The sequence below is a fragment of the Quercus robur genome, chromosome 11 (genome assembly GCF_932294415.1).
Source record: "Quercus robur chromosome 11, dhQueRobu3.1, whole genome shotgun sequence".
Taxonomy (NCBI): Eukaryota; Viridiplantae; Streptophyta; class Magnoliopsida; order Fagales; family Fagaceae; genus Quercus; species Quercus robur.
The window spans coordinates 36231651-36255203 of NC_065544.1; the positions used below are offsets into that span (position 1 = coordinate 36231651).

A 23553-nucleotide genomic window follows, 5' to 3' on the forward strand; every position below is an offset into this window, starting at 1 on the left:
AAAAAACCACACAGTAGTGGAGCTAAACCTATTTTTTTTAGCTCATTTCTACAGTGCACATCTATCTATGGAAGTGCACTATAGCTTAGAGCTAAAAAAAAATTTATCCCCTACCCGGTTGTGTGTGTGGCTATGATAGTTGTATGTAGTGGATATCTTATTTTATTGTAGTAGATATTTTATTTTATTGCAATGTTTATATTATTTTATTGTGTTGAAAGCTAAAATAATATCTAAGGACTAGCATATTTCTTCTGACAATTATAGCCCCCAACAGGTTTAAGCAAATATAAATTGTGTATAAAGAATAATGAGATGCTGATTCATTCAATGGTAATACCTTTAACAGTCATTTAATACAAAAGTTCTCTGGTTGCTAAAAAAATGCATTTTAAGTTTTAACAAAACCATTCAAAATATTGATTATCAGGCCCACCCACCACTTTCATGGGCAGTGGAGAATGATAAAATCATATTAATAACAAGCAAGGACCTTCTGCAATCGCAGTTCACAGCATTAAAGCAATCAAAACAACAGCAATAAAAGGAAATCTTATTCCTTTGTCTTAATGTTGACATTACAACACACATGGTAAAAGTTCATTTACAAAGGATCTGGAAAATCTTGTCCGCAAAACCCCAATATTCAAGCAAACTATGATTTACCAATAACTTAGTTATGACTGGAGTTTTTGAATGGTTGAAATAACTTCAGTAATGGCATGAAATTTTCTCCTTTCCTTAAGAAGCAACTTTGCCACTTCAAGAGCCCGGCGTTCACAATCTGCTCGTCTACTAGCATCAGTGATTGATTCAAAATCCTCAACATGTGCAACACCAACAATTCTCCTGTCAATCAGAAGATACCCAAAATGAATCAATACTAGGAGTTAATATCAACACATTAGAAAAAGAATTTCACTAGAGATTCTAAAAGGATGAACATTAGCAAAATTATCCCTCATAAGAAATATATGAACTCACTATACGGTGTCATTGCCCTTTTCTGTTGATTTACCATATTACATCTAGAAAATACATAGTGATAACATCTTCACTCAATAGATAATATGCAATAAAAGTGAATTACGAATGACTCCTCCTTGTCAGAAGCTAATTAATCTAACATATTTTCCAAGCTTGGAAAATGTGTCCATGATTGGCATTTTACAACAAACACAGCAATCCATAGTGAAAAGAAAAATTATCAATGAGTCTTAGTTCAATATTTTTTCTGAAGGTTTATTATTGATTCAATATGGCCACCAAAGAAACAAAATCAGGTGCCACGGGTTTATTAAGAAACGCATTCTTCCATTGACAAGGATATTTGGCCTTTGTATTAGTGGAAATGATTCCGGAAAATGATCAAAAATATGGGGACAAGGCTTGATTCATTGTTATAGAATATGATTATAATCAAATATCTTCAATTATGGATTAACAATATTCTCTTAATTTCTTTGAAATTTGAAAATCTTCCATCAATTAGCATTCATAGGTTATGGTCTGTTTGAGATGCACAATACCCTCTACCTTAAGGATAGTAAGCTCTAAAAAGTGAAAGCAATATAGTTAAACTTTCAAAAGCAGTGAAAGGAATGAATATTGAAAACATTTGCACACAGAACATAGAAAATATATTGAAACCAAAAAATCTGTAATCAGATTTGTTACCTTATCATTTTGGCAGCACTAAATCCAAGTGTGTCATGGAACAAATCTTCCATAAATTTCTTTTGTACAAGCTGCTGAAGCTCAGGATTGTTATATATTGCAGGAAGATATGCCTCACCAGAACCACCCTTGTGCTCATCCCAAAGTGCAATGAATTTCTTGTGGAAAAGATTCCAAGTATCTTCAATTGTCCTCAATATCCACTCCTTGTATGTCTGCACAGTAATTCCAATATCAAATATGACCCTTAAGAACAGCTAAAGAATAAGAAGTAATAATGTAAACACCTCCAAGCAAGGCTACAAGTCATGCTTTCTACATAAGGAAACTGCAATAGATAGTTTCCTTAAAAAACAAACAAAAGCAAAGAACTTCACCAAAAGAAAAAATTGTTACACCCCACCCATCAAACAGGTCGGATAGAAGGTTGGCCATCCACTACCCAATCAATTGAGAGGAAAAAAAAAATTACAAGAAATAAATAGCGATGTGGGCTTGTGGGGGAAATGTCATACAAAATAATAATGTAGGCAAGAAGCTATGTTTGTTTGTTTGCTATTGTGAAAATTGATTTTCAATTGTAATCTTTATTGCACTGCCATTTTGGAGTAAAATGGCTTATGGATAATTTGGGAGAAAATATTTTATGCCAAGTAAATAAAGGACCCTTTGGGACTACACTTTGTTGAAGTTGTTGTAAAGAAAAGGGGTCTCTCCTACTAAGGGGGCATCTTTTTCCATGTTCCATTCTCTCTTTTCCCACAGAGATAAATTAGTGAAAATTTCAACATAGTTTCAAAGTCCAAGCAAGAAGGGAAAGATCAGTCAAAAAATATGAATGTCACATGTTTATTATTTACTAGCAGTCTGACATTAGCTTCTACACCACTTATTTTACAGGAAAAGAAATGATTCTTAGAAATAAAAACCATTAAATTAAAAACAAAGAGGCGCTTACTTGTTTTCAATAAAATTATTTACTTTTCAAAAGAAAAAATAAAGACAGAGGCAGTTATTGAAACAGGACATACTTTTCTGTCATTCACTTGATCAGCATGTCCATTTTGTGCAAAGAAAGCCAAAATCAAGTTTCCAAGAAATGCTCCAATATCAAAACCCATAGGCCCATAAAATGCAAATTCCGGATCTAAAACTTGAGTTGACTCTTGAGTAACCATGATAGAACTAGTGTGGAGATCTCCATGTAGAAGAGCCTGGGCTTTCTCACAGAATCTAAAGGAAAAGAAACTCTTTAATATCTCATATAACACTAGAAAAAATAGAACTGCTACATGTTACAAAAAGAAAGTAACAACAGTGAGCAGGTACTATACTTAGATTTCAACTCAGCAACTTCAAGCTTCAAAACATTATCCTCTCGAAGAGCCTCAGCATCACGATCAAGATAAGGGGAAGTCCAATGGTTATATTGAGAAACCTTGTAAGGGTCAGAAAAAACAACCTGCTCAGTGAGCCTGCATAACTCCACGTTCCCACAAAACTCAGCAACTGCATAAAGCAAGAATGAGTCATATTACAATAAGGACCATATAAATATGAGACACCATTTACATCTAATTACAACACAATCACACTCTGAATAAACTCATCAAACCCAAAACTTTTTTTTTTTTTTTTGATAATTATAGTTAGGGGAGGTGGGATTTGAACTCTGGATGTCTTCATTGTAAACACCAAGAAGTATCTATTGAGCTACAAGGCTCTTTGCAACCCAAGACATAAAATTTAAGGAAAGTAATTCATAGTAAGAGCAAAAAGGCAAACAACAAATAAACAAATCAAAACAAGCTGTGATCAATCTTCCCGGAATAATCTTCAAGCTAATCTCTAGACAATTTAATGTCAAAACACCTGAGTTGCAACACAAAATGTAGAAGAGAGTGCTAGCAAGACTATTGTCACCCCAACCAATTTTAAACTGATAAGAATCAATCCTCTGCCAACTTACTTAGATGCATCGGCACATTCAAAAAACAGAGTTAAACATTCACATGGATGGAAGTTACTTTGCAAAACTTAAACCATAGTCAGTTGCAATTATATATATAGCCTAGAAAGAAATGGTCATATTGTGAAATAAAAACTCACAAAGAAGAAGATCATATAATACATGCCAGATACAATAACAATACAAAATTACGAATTGAGGTTCACATACCTGCACGTTTGTGCTCCATGGTGGAACGATAAAGGAGGGATGTGAAATAAAGTGTCCTCGCCATGAATTCTGACATGTGTTCTGCCAGCAAGGGGTATTCAATTCCAGCAATCAACCCTTTTCTCACTATAATATGTGGAGGCTCCAAATAACGCATGCCAATCAAAGACATAGTCTGATCAAAATGATAAACTTCAGGCACATGCTCAGGATTCAATCGACCCAACTCTCTCAATGCCACTGCCTCAAAATATGCTCGTTCCTTAGTCATTGGCCAAGATTCCCCTATACAACGCATGTATGGAAGAGCCTGCAGAACCGTATGGCACAACAAATTACAATATAGAAGACACAACCACAAATGATCACCTCCAAGTAGTTGAACCGGAGCACGCAGAGAGAATATATGATAAATACTGCTAGCCACAAAAGCTTAAAAATATCATAATAAATTATTGAGTATTCCAAAAGCTCAAGTTAATAGAGAATTCAAGTTTTAATCATTTAACCTTTATTCTAATTGTATATACCTTGATAATAACAACTAAACACCATGAATTTAGCTTGTTGTTCAAGTAACCAAGATTGATACACCTTTTGATGATTATTAAGTGAGAATTGAGATTGTAAGTGAAATTTCAGTTGCATAATATAGCTTGCAATAGATGAGCCAATCGGATTAAGAGTACACTTTATTCTTTCTTTATAATTCATATGTTTCACGAAAGTAAATTATTTTTACATCTTAACCTCTTTGTTCAAAGTTTATTTGGGTCTTCTTTGAATTGTACATGCTAATAAATCCATTTCAAAAAAAAAAATAATAATAATAATTAAAAAAAGTTAGGAGTGGCAAAAATGATCCAAACCCATTAACTTGCACGTGAACTGCATCTTATAAATCAACCAAACGAATAAAGATACATTGGTATTCCATATAGATGGGTATTAATTGGTAATTCATTGAGTTGCCCATTTAGTAAAACTTAAAAAAAAATTATTTTACTTAACAATATTAACCTTTCAAAGTGATCAAAAACCCATGAAACCAAATACTCCATAACCTTCAACATTACCAAAATCTTCACACTACTTGTGTCAACTCGTGATTGGATTTTAACACTTTTACGAGATTCCATCATAGAAATTTGAGCATTTTATGTTAATTTATGCACCAATTATGATTTAACACTTAAGTACGGAATGGAAAATGGTGTGTCCCTAGTATTTTTTTTTGGACATTTCAAAGTTATTTTGGTCATTTTAGAAGGTCAGGGATATTTAGTCATTTTGGACGGTTAGGAGTATTTGGGTCATTTTGGACATTCCATGGATATTTTGGAGGTTTGGAGGTTTAGAGGTATTTTAATTTTTTGTCATTTTGGAGTCTTAAGGGATATTTGGATTATTTGGGCATTTCAAAGTTTTAAAGGGTATTTTGGTCATTTTTAAGGTTTTAGTAGTATTTTGGTGATTTAGGGTATTTTGGCTTTAATTCTAGAGAGTCCTAAAATATTTTGGTCATTTTAAATTTTGGGAGTTTTAAAATAATTATAATTATATTTATATTTATATATAATATATATTGTGTTTATATATGCACATGAATTTATGATAATAATCGGTTAAATGGGTGTGTTGGTTTTATAAATAGATAAATAGTTGAGTTGATTCCTGCTTAAATTAAATTAAATGGGGGTGAATAATGAATATTTAATATGTATTCAAATGGGTAAACATATAAATTCAAAACTCATCTAACCAACCACCCCTACCTATTCATTTCTCCAACACCCAGCCAATAAAAATTAAAATGCAAATATGGCCAGACACAGCATTACAAACAAAATGTAGACTATTAAGGTTTTGAAAAGGAACAAACCTGCTTGATGACGAAAGATCCGGCATGGCTGACTACGATGTAGACAAAATTGAGGTTGCCATCTCCGACCTCTTTAACCTTGAGGTCACTGCCGAGCTTAGAGTAGAGAGAGGGCACGGTCTTTATGTACTCAATCAGGGACTTCTCATCCAGAGGCCTGAACTCAGTGAAAGCCATTTTGAGCAGCAATGAATATGATATAAAAAAGAAGAGGTTGAATCACTATTGGTGGAAACGCAAAATGAATCAAATGAAGAGTGAGATGAGACTAGTCACTAATGAGAGTAGGACGACTTCTTTTGATATGGTGTCTCATCCGACTATTCCATTCCCTACTCATACTCATAAGACATCCACAAAATCCGTGAACCACCTGGATGGTGAGAGTGAATGGGAGGGCTTTTATTAAGAAAAGAGAATAAGCAAATGGTTGGGTACATTGAATCTGGTCGATTGTAAGAGTAAGACTAGTCCAAAGGAGAGACAAAGTTGGTAATTGGCTACATAAAAGTATGCGGGTTTTTCTTGTTCAAAGAAGGTGGGAAGAACTGGATTCTCCATTTGGAAAACTACAGAAAAATTAAAATGTTTTTGGCATGTTCTTTGAAGTTTGAACTTACATACATAGCTACCCAAAAGAAATTCTCCCTCATCTTAAATTGAAAACTGGGACCATTGGATATACACCAATAAATCATAAGTTTTGATATGCAATACAAGAATTTGATAGATTTTTTTTTTTCTTCCGTTTATGTTTTTGTATGAGGAAAAATTTTAAGCCAATTATAAAATGTCACATCAAAATTTAGTGGCAAATTTTAAATTAATGTCATTAAATTAATTGAATTAGATGATGACGTGTGTGATTCAAATTGACATCACATTGATATATCAAAATTTGTCATGTGTCATTTGGTCCACAAGATAAAAATAAATTTTTTATTCAAAATTTATGGATAATTATCTTTATTAAAATAAATAAATAAAAATAAATTTTTTATTCAAAATTGATAAATAATTATTTTTATTAAAATAAATAAATTAAATAGAGAAAATTATTTATCTTTATTGATTATTATTTTTATCAAAATAGATAAATAGAAATAATTATCTCTAAGAAGAATTTAGACCAATTAAAAGTCTACCACATACTTTTAAATATATCAATTTAAAGTGGAACTTAATCTCTGAAATCACTATAAATAGAGGACATCCCCTCTCATTTTGAACACCAAGTCTTCAAGAGGTCCAAACTCTGGAGAAATTCATCCAATTGAAATAGAGATTGTACTCATTATTCATCAATACAAATTTATATTTGCAAACTATATTTCTTTTCAATTGTTTGATTTTCTGCAATTGAGAAATTTTGTGTTTACAGTTTTACACAGTGAGATTAAATCTTAAAGCTCCAAAGTTCATAGACTTTCACCCAAATCATGTTGAATTTGAAACATTTCAAAAAGGTTTTTTTTTTTTATTAACTAAACAGCAAGATTATATACTTAACTTTTAATTCAATGTTTCTTTATACTATACTGATGAATACTTACAAAACACAGTTCCAAAAAAACATCCATATATTGGAGCCGATGATAGGGGAAAGGGGGTCGAACCACATACGTGAGCAGAAAAAAGAGAAGTGGAGTCTTGATCCTCTCAATTGCAGACTCTTCCTTTACTCGCAAAAAAATAGCACCATGGCTCAGATTAAGTATTTGTTTACTTCTTTGATAATCATTGCAACCATACAAGCATTTGAAGCAGTGCAAGACCAACAAGGTGGCTTCAGTTCAGTCCCTGGTGGATGCGCTTTTATAATGAGATTGAAGAGACTGCTAATGAGTTTGGAGCTGGATACAGCAACCGACCGCTGAAATCTGCCACAGAAATCATTTGCAGACTCTTCCAACAGAGAATATCAGCAGAAAAGAATGTGCAGCGAATGAGCTTTGTCTGTTGTGTAGCATAAACTAGCAACAACAAAATTCATGTTAGCGCAAACTATATTACTGGCTAGTCTGGTGATAAAAGAGAATAGGCAGACTCCTTGAGGATCAATTAAATGGATTGAAAGTTTTGTGAGGATCGAGGCAGGGTATGCAACACCACATTGGGTCTATGACAGATATCATAATTGGGATCAGAGGCAACAGCCACGTTTCTCAACTGCTGTAACAGTTTCAGGAATGGGTTTGTGGTGGAGCTCAACCACAAGAAGAGAAGGTACTACACATCTTTAACATTTTTTGTTGAGCTGCTAGGTAGGACTTAAGAGAGTAGATCAGTTATAGAGTGACAATTAAGGCTAAGTACAGAAGCAAAGCCTGGAACTAAAGTCGCGAAAAGCATTTTCTTTTCATTTCATGGCTGCAACTCGCATAACAGAGACATCGAACCTACCATCTTGTTCTGTTCTCTAAGTAAAACATAACATGTACAGCATTATATCCAAATAACCTAAAGGGCTTTGCTAACTAGGATATCAATGACATCAGAGGAGACATCTGATTTAGCTTAAGGCATGTGCAAGATATCTGACACAAGGACAAGGTCTTGAATTTCCCTACAAATCCAAATAGGTCCGATATAATTATCATATGACCATCTTTGAAAGGTTAATTTCAGGGCCAAGTGTCACCTGTCTTGACCAATCTGATGCTAGGGCAAAACCATACAATTAAGCTTCAACAAATTGAGTAGATCAGGGTCTTAAGTAAGAGCTGCCAAGCCATAAAAATTGGAAAACCCTTATACAAACCTAATGGAGAACTTTGAGGTGAATAAGTTCTACTTCAACATAATAAGAGCATGCACATACACATGGAAGGCAAGTCAATCAACATCTTAGAACAGTAATTTTTTTAACAGAAGACACTCGAAACAGCTTTTTATTTCTGTTTGGAGGAATGCTACTCAAACTTCCAGGGAGCTCATTCTAGAAATAATTAATAAGTATGTGAATGCGTTCATAATCCTGCATACCTGCGGCTCTGAGGAGTAACTTCAAGGATAAAATCCACAACAATATTCCTGTTTCGTCCCAAGACAATAACGGAGGCCTAGCATATTTCTTCTGACAATGATAGCCCCCAACACATTTAACCAAATTTCAATAGTGTATAAAGCCTTTAATAGCCATTGAATACAAAAGCTCTCTGGGTGCTACAAAAAGCATTTTAAAGAACCATTCAAAATATTAATTATCAGGCCCGCCCATCACTTAAATGATAGAATCATATTAATAACAAGCAAGCACCTTCGGCAATCACAGTTCACAGCAATGAAGCAACCAAAATAACAGCAAAAAAGGAAATCTTATTACTTTGTCTTAATGTTGACATTACAATACACATAGTAACAATTCATTCTACAAATATCTGGAAATTCTTGTCTGGAAAACCCCAACATTCAAGCAAACTATCATTTTACCAAAAACTTAGTTATGACTGGAATTTTTGCATGGCTGAAATAACTTCAGTAATGGCATGGAATTTTCTCCTTTCCTTGAGAAGCAACTTTGCCACTTCAAGGGCCCGGAGTTCACAATCTGCTCGTCTGCTAGCATCAGTGATTGATTCAAAATCCTCAACATGTGCCACACCAACAATTCTCCTGTCAATCAGAAGATGCCCAAAAAGAATCAGCTATAGGAGATAAAATCAACACATTATTAGAAGAATTTCACTAGAGATTTTAAAAGGATGAACATTAGCAGAATATGAAATATGCAGTGCCATTGCCTTTTTTCTGTTAGTTAACCATCTTCCATCTAGAAACTACATAGGGATAATATTTTCACTCAATAGATAATATGAAAGAAAAGTGAATTACAAATGACTCCTTATTGTTAGAAGCTAATCTATGTAACATATTTCCATGCTTAAAAAATGCGTCCATGATTGGCTTTACAACAAACTCAAAGCAATCCATAATGCAAAAAAGATTTGTTAGGGTGTGGACAAGGCTTTATTGATTATTAATGATTATAAACAAATAACTTCAATTATGGAATAAAAATGTACTCTTAATTCTTTGAAATTTGGAAATCTTCCATCAATGAGTTAGTTAGCTTCTGAGGTTATGTTCTGTTAGAGATGCACAAAACCCTCTGCCTTGAGGATAGTAATTTTTATAAAAACAAATAATAATAATAATAATAATAAAAAATTGATAAGCTACACTTGCACCTAATGGGTCTTGAACCCACAACTAAACTTCATCCCATTATTATGAGAGAAGGTAGTGCCATTTGAGTTATAGCCCATTGGTTAAACTCTAAAATAGAGAAAGCTCTAATATTTGAAAGTAATATGGTTAAACCTTCAAAAGCAGTAAAAGGAATCAACATTGAAAAATTCTACAAACAGAACACAGAAAATAGAGTGAAAACCAAAAATCTGTAGTCAGTTTTGTTACCTTATCATTTTGGCAGCACCAAATCCAAGGGTGTCATGGAACAGATCATCCATAAATTTCTCTTGTACAAGCTGCTGAAGCTCAGGATTGTTATATATTGCAGGAAGATATGCCTCACCAGAACCATCCTTGTGCTCATCCCAAAGTGCAATGAATTTCTTGCGGAAAAGATTCCAAGTCTCTTCAATTGTCCTCAAAATCCACTCCTTATATTTCTGCACAATTATTTTAAATATCAGATATGACCCTTAAGAATAGATAGAGAGTTACAGAACTAATAAGGAAACACCTACAAGCAGGGCTACAAGTCATCCTTTTTACATAAGGAAACTGTAATAGATAGTTTCCTTAAAAACAACCAACAGCAAAGAACTTCACCAAAAGAAAAAGATGTTATATCAATAGAGTAGAAGCATTATACGAATCAGGCTTCATCTCTTTCCAACTGTCCAGCACTTCATAATGAACTCATGATCACAAGTTCTGTATACAATGTTTGACTATAAACCATAGTAACTTTGAGCTTAAGTACTTTATCTTCATTATAATCGGATTAAACATCTTTTCATATTTCTTACAAATCCATCAATGAACTTCACATGATTATTTCATGCTGGCATAACTCGAGTTGTAGAAATTTGGGACACATAGTTTAAGCACACTCTTTCTTTCTTTTCTTTTTGTTGCCACTTAAGAGGGGAATACTCGTAATTTGCATATTAATATCTAAGCAAGTATAATAAAACCAGTGCTAGGGTTAATGAAAGACCCTAACACAATTTTCTCCAAAATTAACAGAAATTAATGGCAGCATATTCAATGATGGAACTGCAACAGATCCTAAGATATATAGGATAAAATTATTAAGAGAAGAAGTAAGGTCTTCAAAGCATAGAAATAAAGAATATTACTGTGGATAGACAAAATTTCAGATAGTAATCCAGCAGGAGAAGTAACATGCACTAAAAAGCACATGCGGATCCAGGGAAAAAAATTAAAATTACATACTACAATTAAAACTGAGTACATAACACAACAAAAAGCATACACCCACATACATAGCATGTAAATAACATTATTTAAAAGAAACAAGAAAGAGCATAAAAATACTGTATTCAACCACGAATGGCTCCAAAACATATCCAAATACAAACACTGCAATGATGAAAAAACCAGGCCATATAAACTCTAACATACTACTACAGTACTACTAGACTTTATTTCTTTCGACATAAAATCATCAATGGACAATGTTTTCTCATATAATAACATTTTCTTCTGTTTGTTTGCTTGAGTGTAAATTCATTTTCAAATTTTACTCTTCATTACACTGCCATTTCGGAGTAAAATGGCTTATGGATAATTTGGGTGAAAAAAAAAACTATGCCAAGTAAAGGAAAGGGCTTTTTGGCACTAACACTTTTTTGTTCTTTTTGGTGGTGGTGTTGTAAAGGAAAGGGCTCACCCCTATTAAGGGGAATCTTTTTCCATATTCCCATATATCCTTCTCTCTTTTCCCATATTTTGAGATAAATTAGTGAAATTTCAACATAGTTTCAAAGTCCAAGCAAGAAAAGAAAATTCAGGTGGAAAATCTGAATGTAACATGTTTATTATTTACTGGCGTTAGATTTTTCTTCTTTTTCTGATAGATACTGGCATTACCTTCTGCACTGTTTATTTTACAGGAAAATAAATGGTTTGTAGAAATAACAAACATTAAATTAAAGAAAGAGAGGCTCACGCATTTTTTCAATAAAATTACTTTTCAAAAGAAAAAATAAAGACAAAGAGGTAGTTACTATAAAACAGGACATACTTTTCTGTCATTCGCTTGATCAGCATGTCCATCTTGTGCAAAGAAAGCCAAAATCAAGTTTCCAAGAAATGCTCCAATGTCAAAACCCATAGGCCCATAAAATGCAAATTCTGGATCTATAACTTGAGTTGACTCACGAGTAACCATTACAGAACCAGTGTGGAGATCTCCATGTATAAGAGCCTGGGCTCTCTCACAGAACCTAAAGGGAAGGCAACTCTTTAATATCATAAAACACTACAAACAATAGAACTGCTGCCACATGTTATAAAAAGCAAATAACCACAATGAAGGTACTATACTTAGATTTCAATTCTGCAACCTCAAGCTTCAAAATATTGTCCTTTCGAATAGCCTCAGCTTCAAGATCAAGAAAAGGGGAAGTCCAACGGTTATACTCAGAAACTTTGTAAGGGTCAGAAAAAACAACCTGCTCAGTGAGCCTGCATAATTCCACATTCCCACAAAATTCGGCAACTGCATAGAACAAGCATGAGTTAGACTACCATATATGACAATCATGCTCTGAATAAACTCATCAAACACCAAACATAAAAAAATTGTGGAAAATAAATTCATAGTAAGGGGAAATAGGTAAATCATAAATAAACAAATCAAAACAAGTTGTGGTCAATTTTCCAGACTAATGTTCAGGCTTAGCCATAGCTGATTTAATGTTACAACACCTGAGTTGCAACACTGTGATGTAACACCAAAAGGGGAAGATAGTATGTTTGAAGGTGCTGATGCATCGAAGTATGTTGGTGGAGGTTTGATTCCAATCATTAGTTTGCTTTAGAATTGATTGGGGTGAGAATAGTCTTGCTTGCACTATCTTTTACAACACAGTGTTGCAACTCAGGTGTTGTAACATTAAATTATATATATATATATTGTGAAAACAGACTCATAATGTAGAAGATTATATAAAACATGATGAAACCAATAATAATACAAAATTACAATATAAAAGGCTCACACTTCAATAGGAAATATCACACACCAGCACGTTTGTGCTCCGTGGTGGAACGATGAAGGAGGGATGTGAAATAAAGTGTCCTTGCCATGAATTCTGAAATGTGTTCTGCCAGCAAGGGGTATTCAATTCCGGCAATCAACCCTTTCCTCAGAATTATATGCGGAGGCTCTAAGTAACGCATGCCAATCAAAGACATAGTACGATCAAAATGATAAACTTCAGGGACATGCTCAGGACTCAAGCGAGCTTCCTCTCTCAGTGCCACCGCCTCAAAATATGCCCTTTCCTTAGTCATCGGCCATGATTCCCCTATACAACGTATGTACGGAAGAGCCTGCAGAATCACACAGCACAAAAAATTACAGCAGAGGACACAACAACCAAAGACCATCTCCTAGTATATGATAAATTATCGCTAACCCCAAACGCTGAAATACATGATAAATGACCGATTGTCCCAAAAAGCTGAAGCTATTACGAAAAGCAGAATTTAATCATTTAACCATTATTCTAACAGACTAAACACCATGAATTTAGCTAGATTTTACCTTTTGATGATTTTTAAGTGACAACTGAGATTGCAGATATTACAACATTACAAAACATCTTTTTTCTTTTGGAATCCAATACATTTCGCAAAAGTGAATTACTTTCACATAATAACCAATTTCTTCAAAGCTTCTTTTGGCTCTTCTTCACAAAACTGTACACTCTAACAAACCCATTTCCAAGTTTTTTTCTTTCTTTAATTCGTGCTCTCTAACCCAACCAATAAAATGCAAAATGCCCAGAAAATCTATAAAGTATAAACACACACAGCATGAAAAACAAAATGTACACACACAAAAAAAAAAGACCTGCTTGATGACGAAAGATCCATCAGGGCCAACGATGATGAAGACGAAATTAAGGTTGCCATCTCCGACCTCCTTAACCTTGATGTCGTCGAGGTTGTTACCGAGCTTAGAGTGCAGAGCGGGCACGGTTTTTATGTACTCGATCAGAGACTTCTCGTCCAGAGGCCTGAACTCTGTGAAAGCCATTGTGATTTGTGAGCAGTGGTGAACAAAGTAGTGGCTTTTTTTTTAGTCTAAAAAAGAGAAGTGAGAGTGTTTGGCGTTATTCGAGGTTTTTCCTTTTTGTGTGGGGAAGAATGGTCGAGAAGAAGAGGCGTGAGTCTTGCGATTATTCGTTGAAATGATGGATGAGGAATGAGAATAGAGTGAGAGAGGACTTTTGGGAAAAAAAGATACTAATAAAAACACAGTCGGGTACAACGAATCTGGTCGGTTTTAGGATTTGTCTAAAAATAAGTCGAAGTTATTTATGTTAGCAGTATTTTTTTTTTTTGATGAATTTTATGTTAGCAGTATTAAAGATTATGTTTGGATAAAAGATTATGTTTGGATAAGTATCCCACTAATAAATAAAAAGTGAAAATCATATTATTTTTGCAACCGTTATTTTTATTTATTGAATTTTGAAAAAAAAATGAAGAATTTTGATATGAATGATATAATTTGGTATCATTTGATACAGAGTAGTTGGCATTTGATTAAGGTTACATGTGACCTGTGTACTGTATAAAAGTTTGTGCAGTTTTTCTTGTTCACATAACATAAGTTGGAGGTACCGGACCGAATTTTAGGGGTGTGTTTAGATATTATTTATTTTGCTGAAATTGAAAACTTATTGTTGAAAGTGATATATCCTTGGAAATCAGTTGGTTAATAAGTCTCGGGCACTGATGATCTTAAGGCTGGATCCTGAAAACAAACACTAAATCAGAGGAGACCGGTGGGGACTGGCCAAAAGTCCTCCGATGGTGAAGTTAGCGAATTTGGAACTCTCAGTAAGAAGGAAGTGACTTCTGAAAATAAAATGTCTAAATGGCCTTACCTTCTCATCGAAGAATGCTTATATAGCATGTGTGGAACGGTTATCTGTTTAATAACCGTTCTTAATGTCGAGGAGTCTGGAGAATTTGGAGCTAACTTCCATAACCGCCATGGAAGTTATCTCAGTTGGACTTGCGTTCCATAGTGGTTAATGGAGAATTTGGCACTTAGTAGTTCAATCCAATGAACTCGTCCATCTTTCATTAAGGACGAACGAAACTATCAAGGACGGCTCGTCCTTGTCCAAATGATTCTAAGGATGGACAAGTTTTCCATGGGATGGACGGACGAGGTCAACAAGGACGCTTGGGACGATCACCTCGTTTGCCTGGTTCGCCCTAGCTGGTCTTTCATTGGACGAGTCATATGGACGAGTTCAGGAGTTGGTGTTTTTTGTGACACCATCAGAAAGTATTGTAGATAAAGGTAAAAGTTAGTTGAAATAATATAGTAGGGCCCATGAATAGTACCAAAAAGTGCAGTGAAGCCCATAAATAGTAACAAAAATAAACTGAATAGTAAAATAAATTTAATTTTTCATCTCAATCCAAACACACACTAAATTTTGATTAAAAAAAAAAAAAAAAACTACTTTGGGTGCTCATAACTTCGACCCAAATCATGTTGAATTTTAATTTCCATTGATAAATGTGTGTGAATTATAATCTATATATATAATAATAGGAAAACCAGAGGGAAAATCCAATTAAATTTCAAATTGGAATTTAATTAGTATCTAATTTTACGCCACGTGTCTCATCTAATCTAAATTTTAGAATTTTGTGCCAAGTGAATTAATTTAGGTAAAAATTGAATTTCAATTAGAGTTTAATTTTGCGCCACGTATCCCATCTAATTTAAATTTTTAAATTTTTGTACCAAATTAGTTAATTTAATGTAGAAAACAAGAAGTCCAATATAATAAACCATAAAGAACATAATCATATAACTAAAAAAATTCAAATTTAGAAGTCATATATATATATTTATTTATTTATATATTAATAGTTAAATCAGAGAGAAAATTTAATTAAATTCTAAATTGGAGTCTAATTTTGTGTCACGTGTCATTTAATTTTTAAATTTTTCTGTCAAGTGAATTATTATGTGCAAAAATCAAAAGGTCTAAATTCAATTAGATTTTTATTAAATTTTAATTGGAGTTCAATTTTACTTTATGTGTCTCATTTAATTTGTTAATTTTTGTAGCAAGTAAATTGTTAGAGGCAAAAACGGAAGAACTTAAATCCAATTAGATTTCAAATCATATATAATTGTTTTTAAATATATCGTCATTTGCACGAAACACACTAGTTATTTTTAAAAGTTCTCAACGAAATATTGGGCATTCAATTTTATTTTTATATACTTAAATTTTAACAAAGACAAGGCAAGGAAGATAAGAATATGGACCATGGGATGTTGTAGGTGGGGTAGGTGAGATGGAGTTTTCGTTTATATTTTCTCTCCGATTTTGAGAGATGAATTCCATGTAGTGGTAATCGCTTTAAGCGAAATTCTGTGTCCGAAAACGTATTGTATTGGGTATCTGTTTTTTAAGCACTCCCTTTCCTTATCCAAATTTTTGACAATGGCGAAGTCAGTGGCGGTGGTTGTGCGAAGCTTCCTCCTCTTTCTCTTCTCGTCCCAATTCGCCGCCGCACAATTCGCCGCGACACCTACCGGAATTCCCAGTCTCCGCCCTCGATTGCCAAACGACACTTTGTGTAACCATCTCATTCTCCCCGCCGGTTATCCTTGCTCCGAACACACGGTCTCTCTCTCTCTCTGTCTCTCCTTAATTAGTTTCTATTTTCAGAAACTTTTTTTTTTTTTTTCAATTTTAGCAACCTGTGACCATGTGAGCTTTGAAGATTTTCCTTACAAAAATGTCTTCTTACATTTAGTCATTTCAATTATAGGTTCAAACAGAGGATGGTTACTTATTGGCCCTTCATCGCGTGTCTTCTCGTACTGGGAATATAAGCGAACAACGGGGTCCTCCGGTTCTGCTTCAGCATGGACTCTTCATGGTAAACTCTCTCTCTCTCTCTCTCTCTTTTAGCATACATTTGTGCCCAGAAACAAAAGAAAAAGAAAATTGTATGTTTAAAAATAGGGGCTTTACTGAAAAGCCTCCGCCCAAACTTATTTAGTTACATAACACCTTTTGGAACTCTAGTTTGCTAAACTCGAGTTTCAAGTGAAAATCAAGTTTAGCTAACTCGAGTTCCAAAAGGTTAGCTTCTCACTTGGATTGTCTGATGTGGTATTTTCAATCAGACTGCGGCTATCTGCTTGGAACTCGAGTTTAGCAAACCAATTTCCAAAAGGGATTACTTAACAAAGTAACTTTGGGTAGAAGCTTTTTAGTGTTTTTTTTTTTTTTTTTTTTTTGGGTAAAAACTAATATTTGGCAAGAAAATGCCAAAAATGGGCATGAGTATAGTTTACAATAAATATTTCACTCACACTCCCAATGACTTAATATATGCTTTTCAATAAAATTCAACTGTATTTATTTGGAAAAGAATGAAATATTTTTAATTTTCCTACAATTGGTGATTACAACAGTTACATAAAGGTATGCATGAGAGTGCTGCCTTGAAGTTTCTTTAAAAGCATTCTTTGAATAAGTTTTCAACGATGGGATTACGTAGTTATCGTTAAGAAGAAACTAGTTTACTGGCTTTACTTGATCTCATTGTTTCCTAGATTTTAAATACAAACAGGCAGGTGATGCGTGGTTTCTGGATTCGCCAGAACAATCATTGGGCTTCATCCTTGCAGATCATGGTTTCGATGTTTGGGTAGGAAATGTGCGTGGAACACGTTGGAGTCATGGGCATGTATTTTTATCAGAGAAAGATAAGGTTTATGCAGCTTATATGATTTGTCTCTCTTCCTATTATTAAGTTCTTTTTCCATTTAATTTTGGTTGGTTGTAGTCATAGCGGAGTGCCTGAAAATTGCATGTGAAAAGTCGTTATCTTCTCTGATTAATTCCTTGCATTTAGTGAATGAACAAATTTATCATATCTGTTTGTAAATAGTATAAAAAATCTAGTGAGAAACTAAAACAGTAGGTGCACCATTCTTCTTGCATCACTATGTGAGGGTTGAGTATTGAAAATCTCATAGGGGCAGGGGAGACAATGAAGGGGATTAGGAAAGGAATACATATAGACTCTGAGTATAATTATTCCTAGTGAGACTGACATGCAACATAAATACAGTCTCAGGATACCAGTCAATCCCCAGATAAACTTACCTTGATATGTAAATGAACATGAACAAATTAGAACCTTGACAAAAAGGATTTAAGAAAACTTCATAGAAATTCTCTTCAAAACTCTTTTTCTTTTTCTTTTTTTTCTTTTTTTTGGGCGTCTAAAACATGCTTTGCTTATCTGTAATGTGACTAGGCTAAACTTAAGTTTTTCTTGCAGGATTTTTGGGATTGGAGTTGGCAGGAATTGGCTCTTCATGATCTTGCAGATATGATATGCTACATAAATTCAATAACAAATACCAAAATATTTGTTGTTGGACATTCACAGGTCTTACACCTCTTCTTTTACTATATACTCTTCTTGCCTTTTGGCTACTTGCGTTTTTATATACTTAATTTTCTTTTTGCTCAGGGGACAATCATGTCTTTGGCTGCATTCACTCAGCCAGATATAGTGGAAATGGTTGAAGCTGCTGCTCTTTTGTGTCCAATATCATACTTGGGACATGTCAGTGCTCCGTTTGTACTAAGAATGGTTAACATGCATCTTGATCAGGTATTCCTTATCTGCCATTATTGGATGATACGGTAGAAATGGTTCTGATGTTAAAAATGACCAAGATATATTTGCTTTGGACAGATGATTCTCGCCATGGGCATTCATGAACTCGACTTCAGAAGGTTATAAACTGCTTTTATCCTATTATTCTTCTTTTGCTTATACTTAGGCTTTAGTATTAAGTGTGTTGTGTTGAACTTCTACATGATCTTCAGTGATTGGGGGATCAACCTCATGGATTCCATCTGTGATGGCCATGTAGACTGCAGTGACTTGCTATCTTCCATAACAGGTTCTTCTACTCTCTCTCTCTCTCCTCGCATGTGTGCATATTTGTGTTTGGACATGGCTCTATATATGCACTGTGTTTACACATTCATTATGACATGTTTGTTGGAAGCGTTCTTTCTCCAATTTCTTGTTCAAGCGAAAGTGCTATGTCATATGCTTAGTTCCTATTTACCAAATATATACCCAAGTTTGGAAACTGAAAAGAAATGGAATTATGGAAATGAAAAAGGAAGAATTGGGTTCTCCCCTCCTTGGAACTTCAGGGAATTTTGCATGACTTTTGAAAGCTATTCCTAAAGAACTTTACTAGCCGTTGCTATAAACTGCTCCTTTGGTAATTGCCTAGCCATTGCAAGCATTAAACCTTTCATTGGTGGAGAAACTATAACACTAGGGTAAGACTACATAATGGTTTTATTTAGTTGTTCGATAGGGATCTCCTTTTCTGTGTATTGCCATCTCTTATATAGACAAGAGATTGATGGCGGTTCCACATTTAAGTTCTAAAAACTAACTGTGACTATCCATGCAAATAGGCCACATGTCTTTCAAAATAACACCCTCTATTCATGCATGCTTGAGAAGTCATGTCTCTGCCATATAGTGGAGCTAGGATTTTTGCTCACTTGATGCACACTCTAAATAATTTAAAAAAAAAAATTATATAGTTAATTTATTTTTCGTTATTTATTCAAAAATAATAATTTAATCAACCTCAATATGTTTATAGAAAATATGTTTATACTTTTTTCTTTTTTTAAGAGGAATAACCTTACGTGAATATTATTCTAACTGATAAAGAATTTAATTCAAGTTATCAACTCTCTTTACAATATCAATCAATAGACCTAAATTTATCAGTTTCTCTTCTGATAAATTATAGGGATAACTTATATTCATTAACTTAGTTATTTCACATCTGGTTTCAGGTTAAAATTCAACACATGAAATATTGCACTTTTACAAAAATAACATCCTTTTAGAATTTATCTTTTTACTAATACCAGCTCTCTCTCTCTCTCTAAGAACAAGCTCCATTCCCTAAGTGATGGAGTTGAAAAATATGGGATGACTTTAGGCTAAGACTCTTCTTGCTACAATGAATTCAATGAGTCTAGTGTTGGGACCAGTTTTGCAATGGGGCTTGTTGACATCGAAGTTAGTGTTGGGTTTGATATTTAGGTTCAAATGACTTCAGGTTTTGAGTTGGGTTTTGCAGTTTTGTGTCTTTATGGAGAAGAGAATGAGATAAAGAGAACGATAAAACTCTTCTTGCTACATTGAATTCATCGAGTCTAACGTCTGGACCAGTTTTGCAGTGGGGCTCATTGACATTGAACTTAGTGTTGGGTTTGATATTTTGGTTCAATTGACTTCAGGTTTTGAGTAGGGCTTTGCTGTTTTGGGTCTTTATGGAGAAGAGAATGAGATAAAGAGAATGATAAAACTATTCTTGCTACAATGAATTCATTGAGTGTTGGGACAAGTTTTGCAATGGGGCTTGTTGACATCAATGTTAGTGTTGGTTTTGATATTTAGGTTCAATTTACTTCAGGTTTTGAGTATGGCTTTGCTGTTTTGGGTCTTTATGGAGAAGAGAATGATTTTTTTTAATAATAATATTACAGTACATTATGGTTGATTCTAGAAAACCTGTAAGAGGGAGGGGGGGGGGGGGGGGGGGGACTTACATGGATTAGGGTAAGTGGGGTTTATTGTTTGTTTTAGGGACTGCCTTATAATTCTTCTTCTTCTTCATTTTTTTTTTCTTTTTTTCTTTTTTTCTTTTTTATTTAATCTATCCATAAGTTCTTAGAAATTTTAAGGAGTTCCAAATTTTAACAAGGTTCTCATTATTTACCCATAAACTATTTTTAGTGGATACAATTGTAAAAGGATTTCAATTCTTTGTTATGTTTCATAAAACACCAAAACCTTTGCCATGTGTAATTCCATGTAATCCTACAGTACCTGTCCTCCCAAGCACGCTTGACATCTTAATATACACACTGTATCAGCCTAAAATTTGATCTTTAACAAAGTTACTTTATAAGATAAAATTGGGTAGGCTGAGCTAAATCCGTCCAATAATATTGGGCCTTGAAATTTCCTTTTTTTTGGGTAATTGCACCCACCCACACACCTGGAGAATCTTGAGCACTCGATCTTACTTTCCACTTTATTCTTACAAGGTAAGGATGTGCCATTTGAGTTAGAGTTCATTACAATATTGTTTGAAGGACTTCATGTAAAGTGAATTGGCCAACCCCAAAATTGAATGCTTAGGTCCTTCCTTTGTAGGCATAATAACATCCCCACTTTCTCACTCCCACATGCCAGGCTTTGCATGCCCACATTCTTTTAGGATTCTGGATCTCATTTTCTTGGATGTGCAAATTCTTTTGATAAAATAGTTACTGCAATGAGTTGATAACTTGGTACATGGTTTTGTACAATCGTTAAAGAAGACCAAACTTATTGTTTTTTTATTATTCTTTTTAATCAAGTGGTGTATATGGTTAATAGTACAAGGTTGAAATAGATATAGGTTTTGGGTTAATATTTACAATCTTTGAAAGTAATAATTTAGCAACTTAATGAAACCAAATTTGGGGAAGGTGCTCTTATGCTATATTATAAATGCTTGATATATGTGTGTATTTTCATTTAACTTCTTTTGAAGATGTTTCAATAATGTTGCAGGGAAGAATTGTTGCTTCAATAACTCGCGTGTGGATTTCTATCTTGAATATGAACCACACCCATCATCTTCAAAGAACTTGCGTCATCTTTTCCAAAGTATGTTCTACAAATTTTCTTTTAGCTGCCTTCTGTAGTAGTCAGTTTATCATCCTCTTAGACTAAATTCTAGTAGTTTGTGTGATGTTTTGTGTAATTCTTAAAAACTTGTTTTGCACTTTGATAGTTGCAAAAGTGTTGAGGCTGATATTTTAGGAATGCTTCAGATTTTGTTATCATATTCTCATGGCATTGCTCTTTGTACTGCTATAAGTTGTAGTTTAATTTATACGCTAATAACCCTGTGAAGTCTGCAATGCACTTGAAGAACCATATATATTTTGTTAGATTTAGCCTCTAGAATATGTGAACTAATCACTAAACAAAGGTATTATATATTTACTATATAAATTTTTATGTGTTTTCAGTGCCCTCGTATGTAATATCTATGAATTTGGTTGAAGAATTTGAGATGGAAAAAGAGCGTTTATAATGCACATGACTAGAGTTGCAGTGTTGCACCCCTTTGACCTTTGTAGTATTTTCTTTGCAATTCTTGCTCTTTTTCTTTTGGGTGGGAGGGAGGAGAGGGAAGGTTTTGGTGGGTAATACTCCAATTTATTGTTGAATGGAATACCACCTCCATGATAATTTTATTGTTGTTTATTGACAGAGTGGGGTGTAGTTTGTGCATCTCTTTAATCTTATACTAAGCTTTTGGTGTTAAATGATTGTCTTACAATTAATTAATAGAAATCCTGTGTACAACTTCCTCTTCCTCACCCCACCCCCCCCCCCCCCCCCTCTAATTATGATGGAACATAAAGGGGGAAATTGGTTGTCAGCTAAGATCAAGATGGTTATAAATTAGATAACCACCTAGAGGCAACTTCAATGGGCTCTTCTTTAGAATAAAAAAAGATAAATATTTTCTTTTCTTTATCCTGTTTGCGGTACTTGTTTATTGGAAGTGGAACTAATGTCTTTTTCAAATCTATCATATGCTTTTGTTAACATAACTTAGCTTGAAGAGAAACTTCATCAACCCCCCCCCCCCCCCCCCCCCCCCAAAAAAAAAAAGAAAGCTCTATTTTCTTGGGGAAAAGAGAGGCAGAGGGTATGCTTTATGCTTTTGGGCAGTTTTGTTACAATAATCTCCATTGTGTCTTGTAGTGATTCGTAAAGGTAAGTTTTCCAAGTATGACTATGGATTGATCAAAAACCTGAAGCTTTACGGTCAGATGAAGCCCCCTATTTTCGATCTTGGTCACATACCCAAGTCATTGCCTCTATGGATAGCTTATGGGGGTAATGATGATTTAGCTGATGTTACGGATCTGCAGCACACTCTAAAGCAATTGCAGTCCAAGCCTGAGTTGCTTTATCTCAAGAACTATGGTCATATAGATTTCCTTTTGAGCGTAAATGCAAAGAAAGATGTTTATGACCATATGATTCGGTTTTTCAGGTCATGGGGAAAGTCTAGTAGTAGTTACTAAAATGAGTGCATGTAATGTGTAAATATATAGTTCTGGAAGTACTCTCTTTTTTTCTTTGAAACTCTCCAGATGTGCACATATTGTAAATGTAATGATATCCCCCATCTCTCTTTTTTAGTCTAAAAATTCAGTTCGTATCAGCTTTTATTATGTTTTTCAGTATTTTATAAATAGTTATTTTGATTGTTATATTCAACTCGAGCACCCACGAATTGAATCTGAGTGCACCCTTAACCCTTGTTTATGGTTAGAGGAGATGCCATTCAGTACTTGAACGTTCTATAAATTTTAAGCTAAAAGCCTAAAATATCTGTTTGCCTAGAAGGCAGGAGAAGAAAGATGAAAGAATTTCTGGGTTTAATTTCGGGAAAATTACATTT

General features: G+C 34.0%; 3 protein-coding genes across 4 annotated transcripts; 1 reads left to right on the forward strand and 2 right to left on the reverse strand.

Moving 5' to 3' along the window:
* Nucleotides 1-533: 533 nt before the first annotated feature.
* LOC126707714 (methylthioribose kinase-like) lies at nt 534-6408 on the reverse strand. The gene is made up of 6 exons (XM_050407575.1): nt 5739-6408; nt 3857-4166; nt 3012-3186; nt 2709-2910; nt 1678-1892; nt 534-849 (listed from the first exon to the last, which is right to left on the reverse strand). The coding sequence occupies exons 1-6, from the start codon at nt 5913-5915 to the stop codon at nt 678-680; spliced, it is 1251 nt and encodes a 416-aa protein (XP_050263532.1). The 5' UTR covers nt 5916-6408; the 3' UTR covers nt 534-677.
* Nucleotides 6409-8957: 2549 nt separating this feature from the next.
* On the reverse strand, nt 8958-14177 carry LOC126707713 (methylthioribose kinase-like). The gene is made up of 6 exons (XM_050407574.1): nt 13813-14177; nt 12980-13289; nt 12279-12453; nt 11977-12178; nt 10158-10372; nt 8958-9353 (listed from the first exon to the last, which is right to left on the reverse strand). The coding sequence occupies exons 1-6, from the start codon at nt 13996-13998 to the stop codon at nt 9182-9184; spliced, it is 1260 nt and encodes a 419-aa protein (XP_050263531.1). The 5' UTR covers nt 13999-14177; the 3' UTR covers nt 8958-9181.
* Nucleotides 14178-16245: 2068 nt separating this feature from the next.
* On the forward strand, nt 16246-23320 carry LOC126705324 (triacylglycerol lipase 1). Of its 2 annotated transcripts, XM_050404230.1 has the most exons (9): nt 16250-16627; nt 16776-16886; nt 17586-17726; nt 18303-18413; nt 18498-18641; nt 18726-18766; nt 18860-18936; nt 21639-21734; nt 22848-23320. In XM_050404230.1, exons 1-9 carry the CDS (start codon nt 16445-16447, stop codon nt 23171-23173), a joined length of 1230 nt encoding a protein of 409 aa, XP_050260187.1. In that variant the 5' UTR covers nt 16250-16444; the 3' UTR covers nt 23174-23320. The 2 variants fall into 2 exon arrangements, with proteins under 2 accessions (XP_050260188.1, XP_050260187.1); XM_050404231.1 differs by lacking the exon at nt 17586-17726 and having other exon boundaries at nt 16246-16627.
* Nucleotides 23321-23553: the final 233 nt, after the last annotated feature.

What these genes read in the sequence shown, in the direction of transcription:
- LOC126707713 (XM_050407574.1), bottom strand. Translation starts at nt 13,998, where the DNA reads ATGGCTTTCACAGAGTTCAGGCCTCTGGACGAGAAGTCTCTGATCGAG. An exon ending in CACGGAGCACAAACGTGCTG is followed by an intron (nt 12,454 to 12,979) that starts GTGTGTGATATT and finishes TGTTCTATGCAG; the next exon opens with TTGCCGAATTTTGTGGGAAT. An exon ending in ATCAAGCGAATGACAGAAAA is followed by an intron (nt 10,373 to 11,976) that starts GTATGTCCTGTT and finishes ATAATTGTGCAG; the next exon opens with AAATATAAGGAGTGGATTTT.
- LOC126707714 (XM_050407575.1), bottom strand. Translation starts at nt 5,915, where the DNA reads ATGGCTTTCACTGAGTTCAGGCCTCTGGATGAGAAGTCCCTGATTGAG. An exon ending in ATCAAGTGAATGACAGAAAA is followed by an intron (nt 1,893 to 2,708) that starts GTATGTCCTGTT and finishes ATTACTGTGCAG; the next exon opens with ACATACAAGGAGTGGATATT. An exon ending in AGTGCTGCCAAAATGATAAG is followed by an intron (nt 850 to 1,677) that starts GTAACAAATCTG and finishes TCTGATTGACAG; the next exon opens with GAGAATTGTTGGTGTTGCAC.
- LOC126705324 (XM_050404230.1), top strand. Translation starts at nt 16,445, where the DNA reads ATGGCGAAGTCAGTGGCGGTGGTTGTGCGAAGCTTCCTCCTCTTTCTC. An exon ending in ATCCTTGCTCCGAACACACG is followed by an intron (nt 16,628 to 16,775) that starts GTCTCTCTCTCT and finishes TTTCAATTATAG; the next exon opens with GTTCAAACAGAGGATGGTTA. An exon ending in CTTGCTATCTTCCATAACAG is followed by an intron (nt 18,937 to 21,638) that starts GTTCTTCTACTC and finishes ATAATGTTGCAG; the next exon opens with GGAAGAATTGTTGCTTCAAT.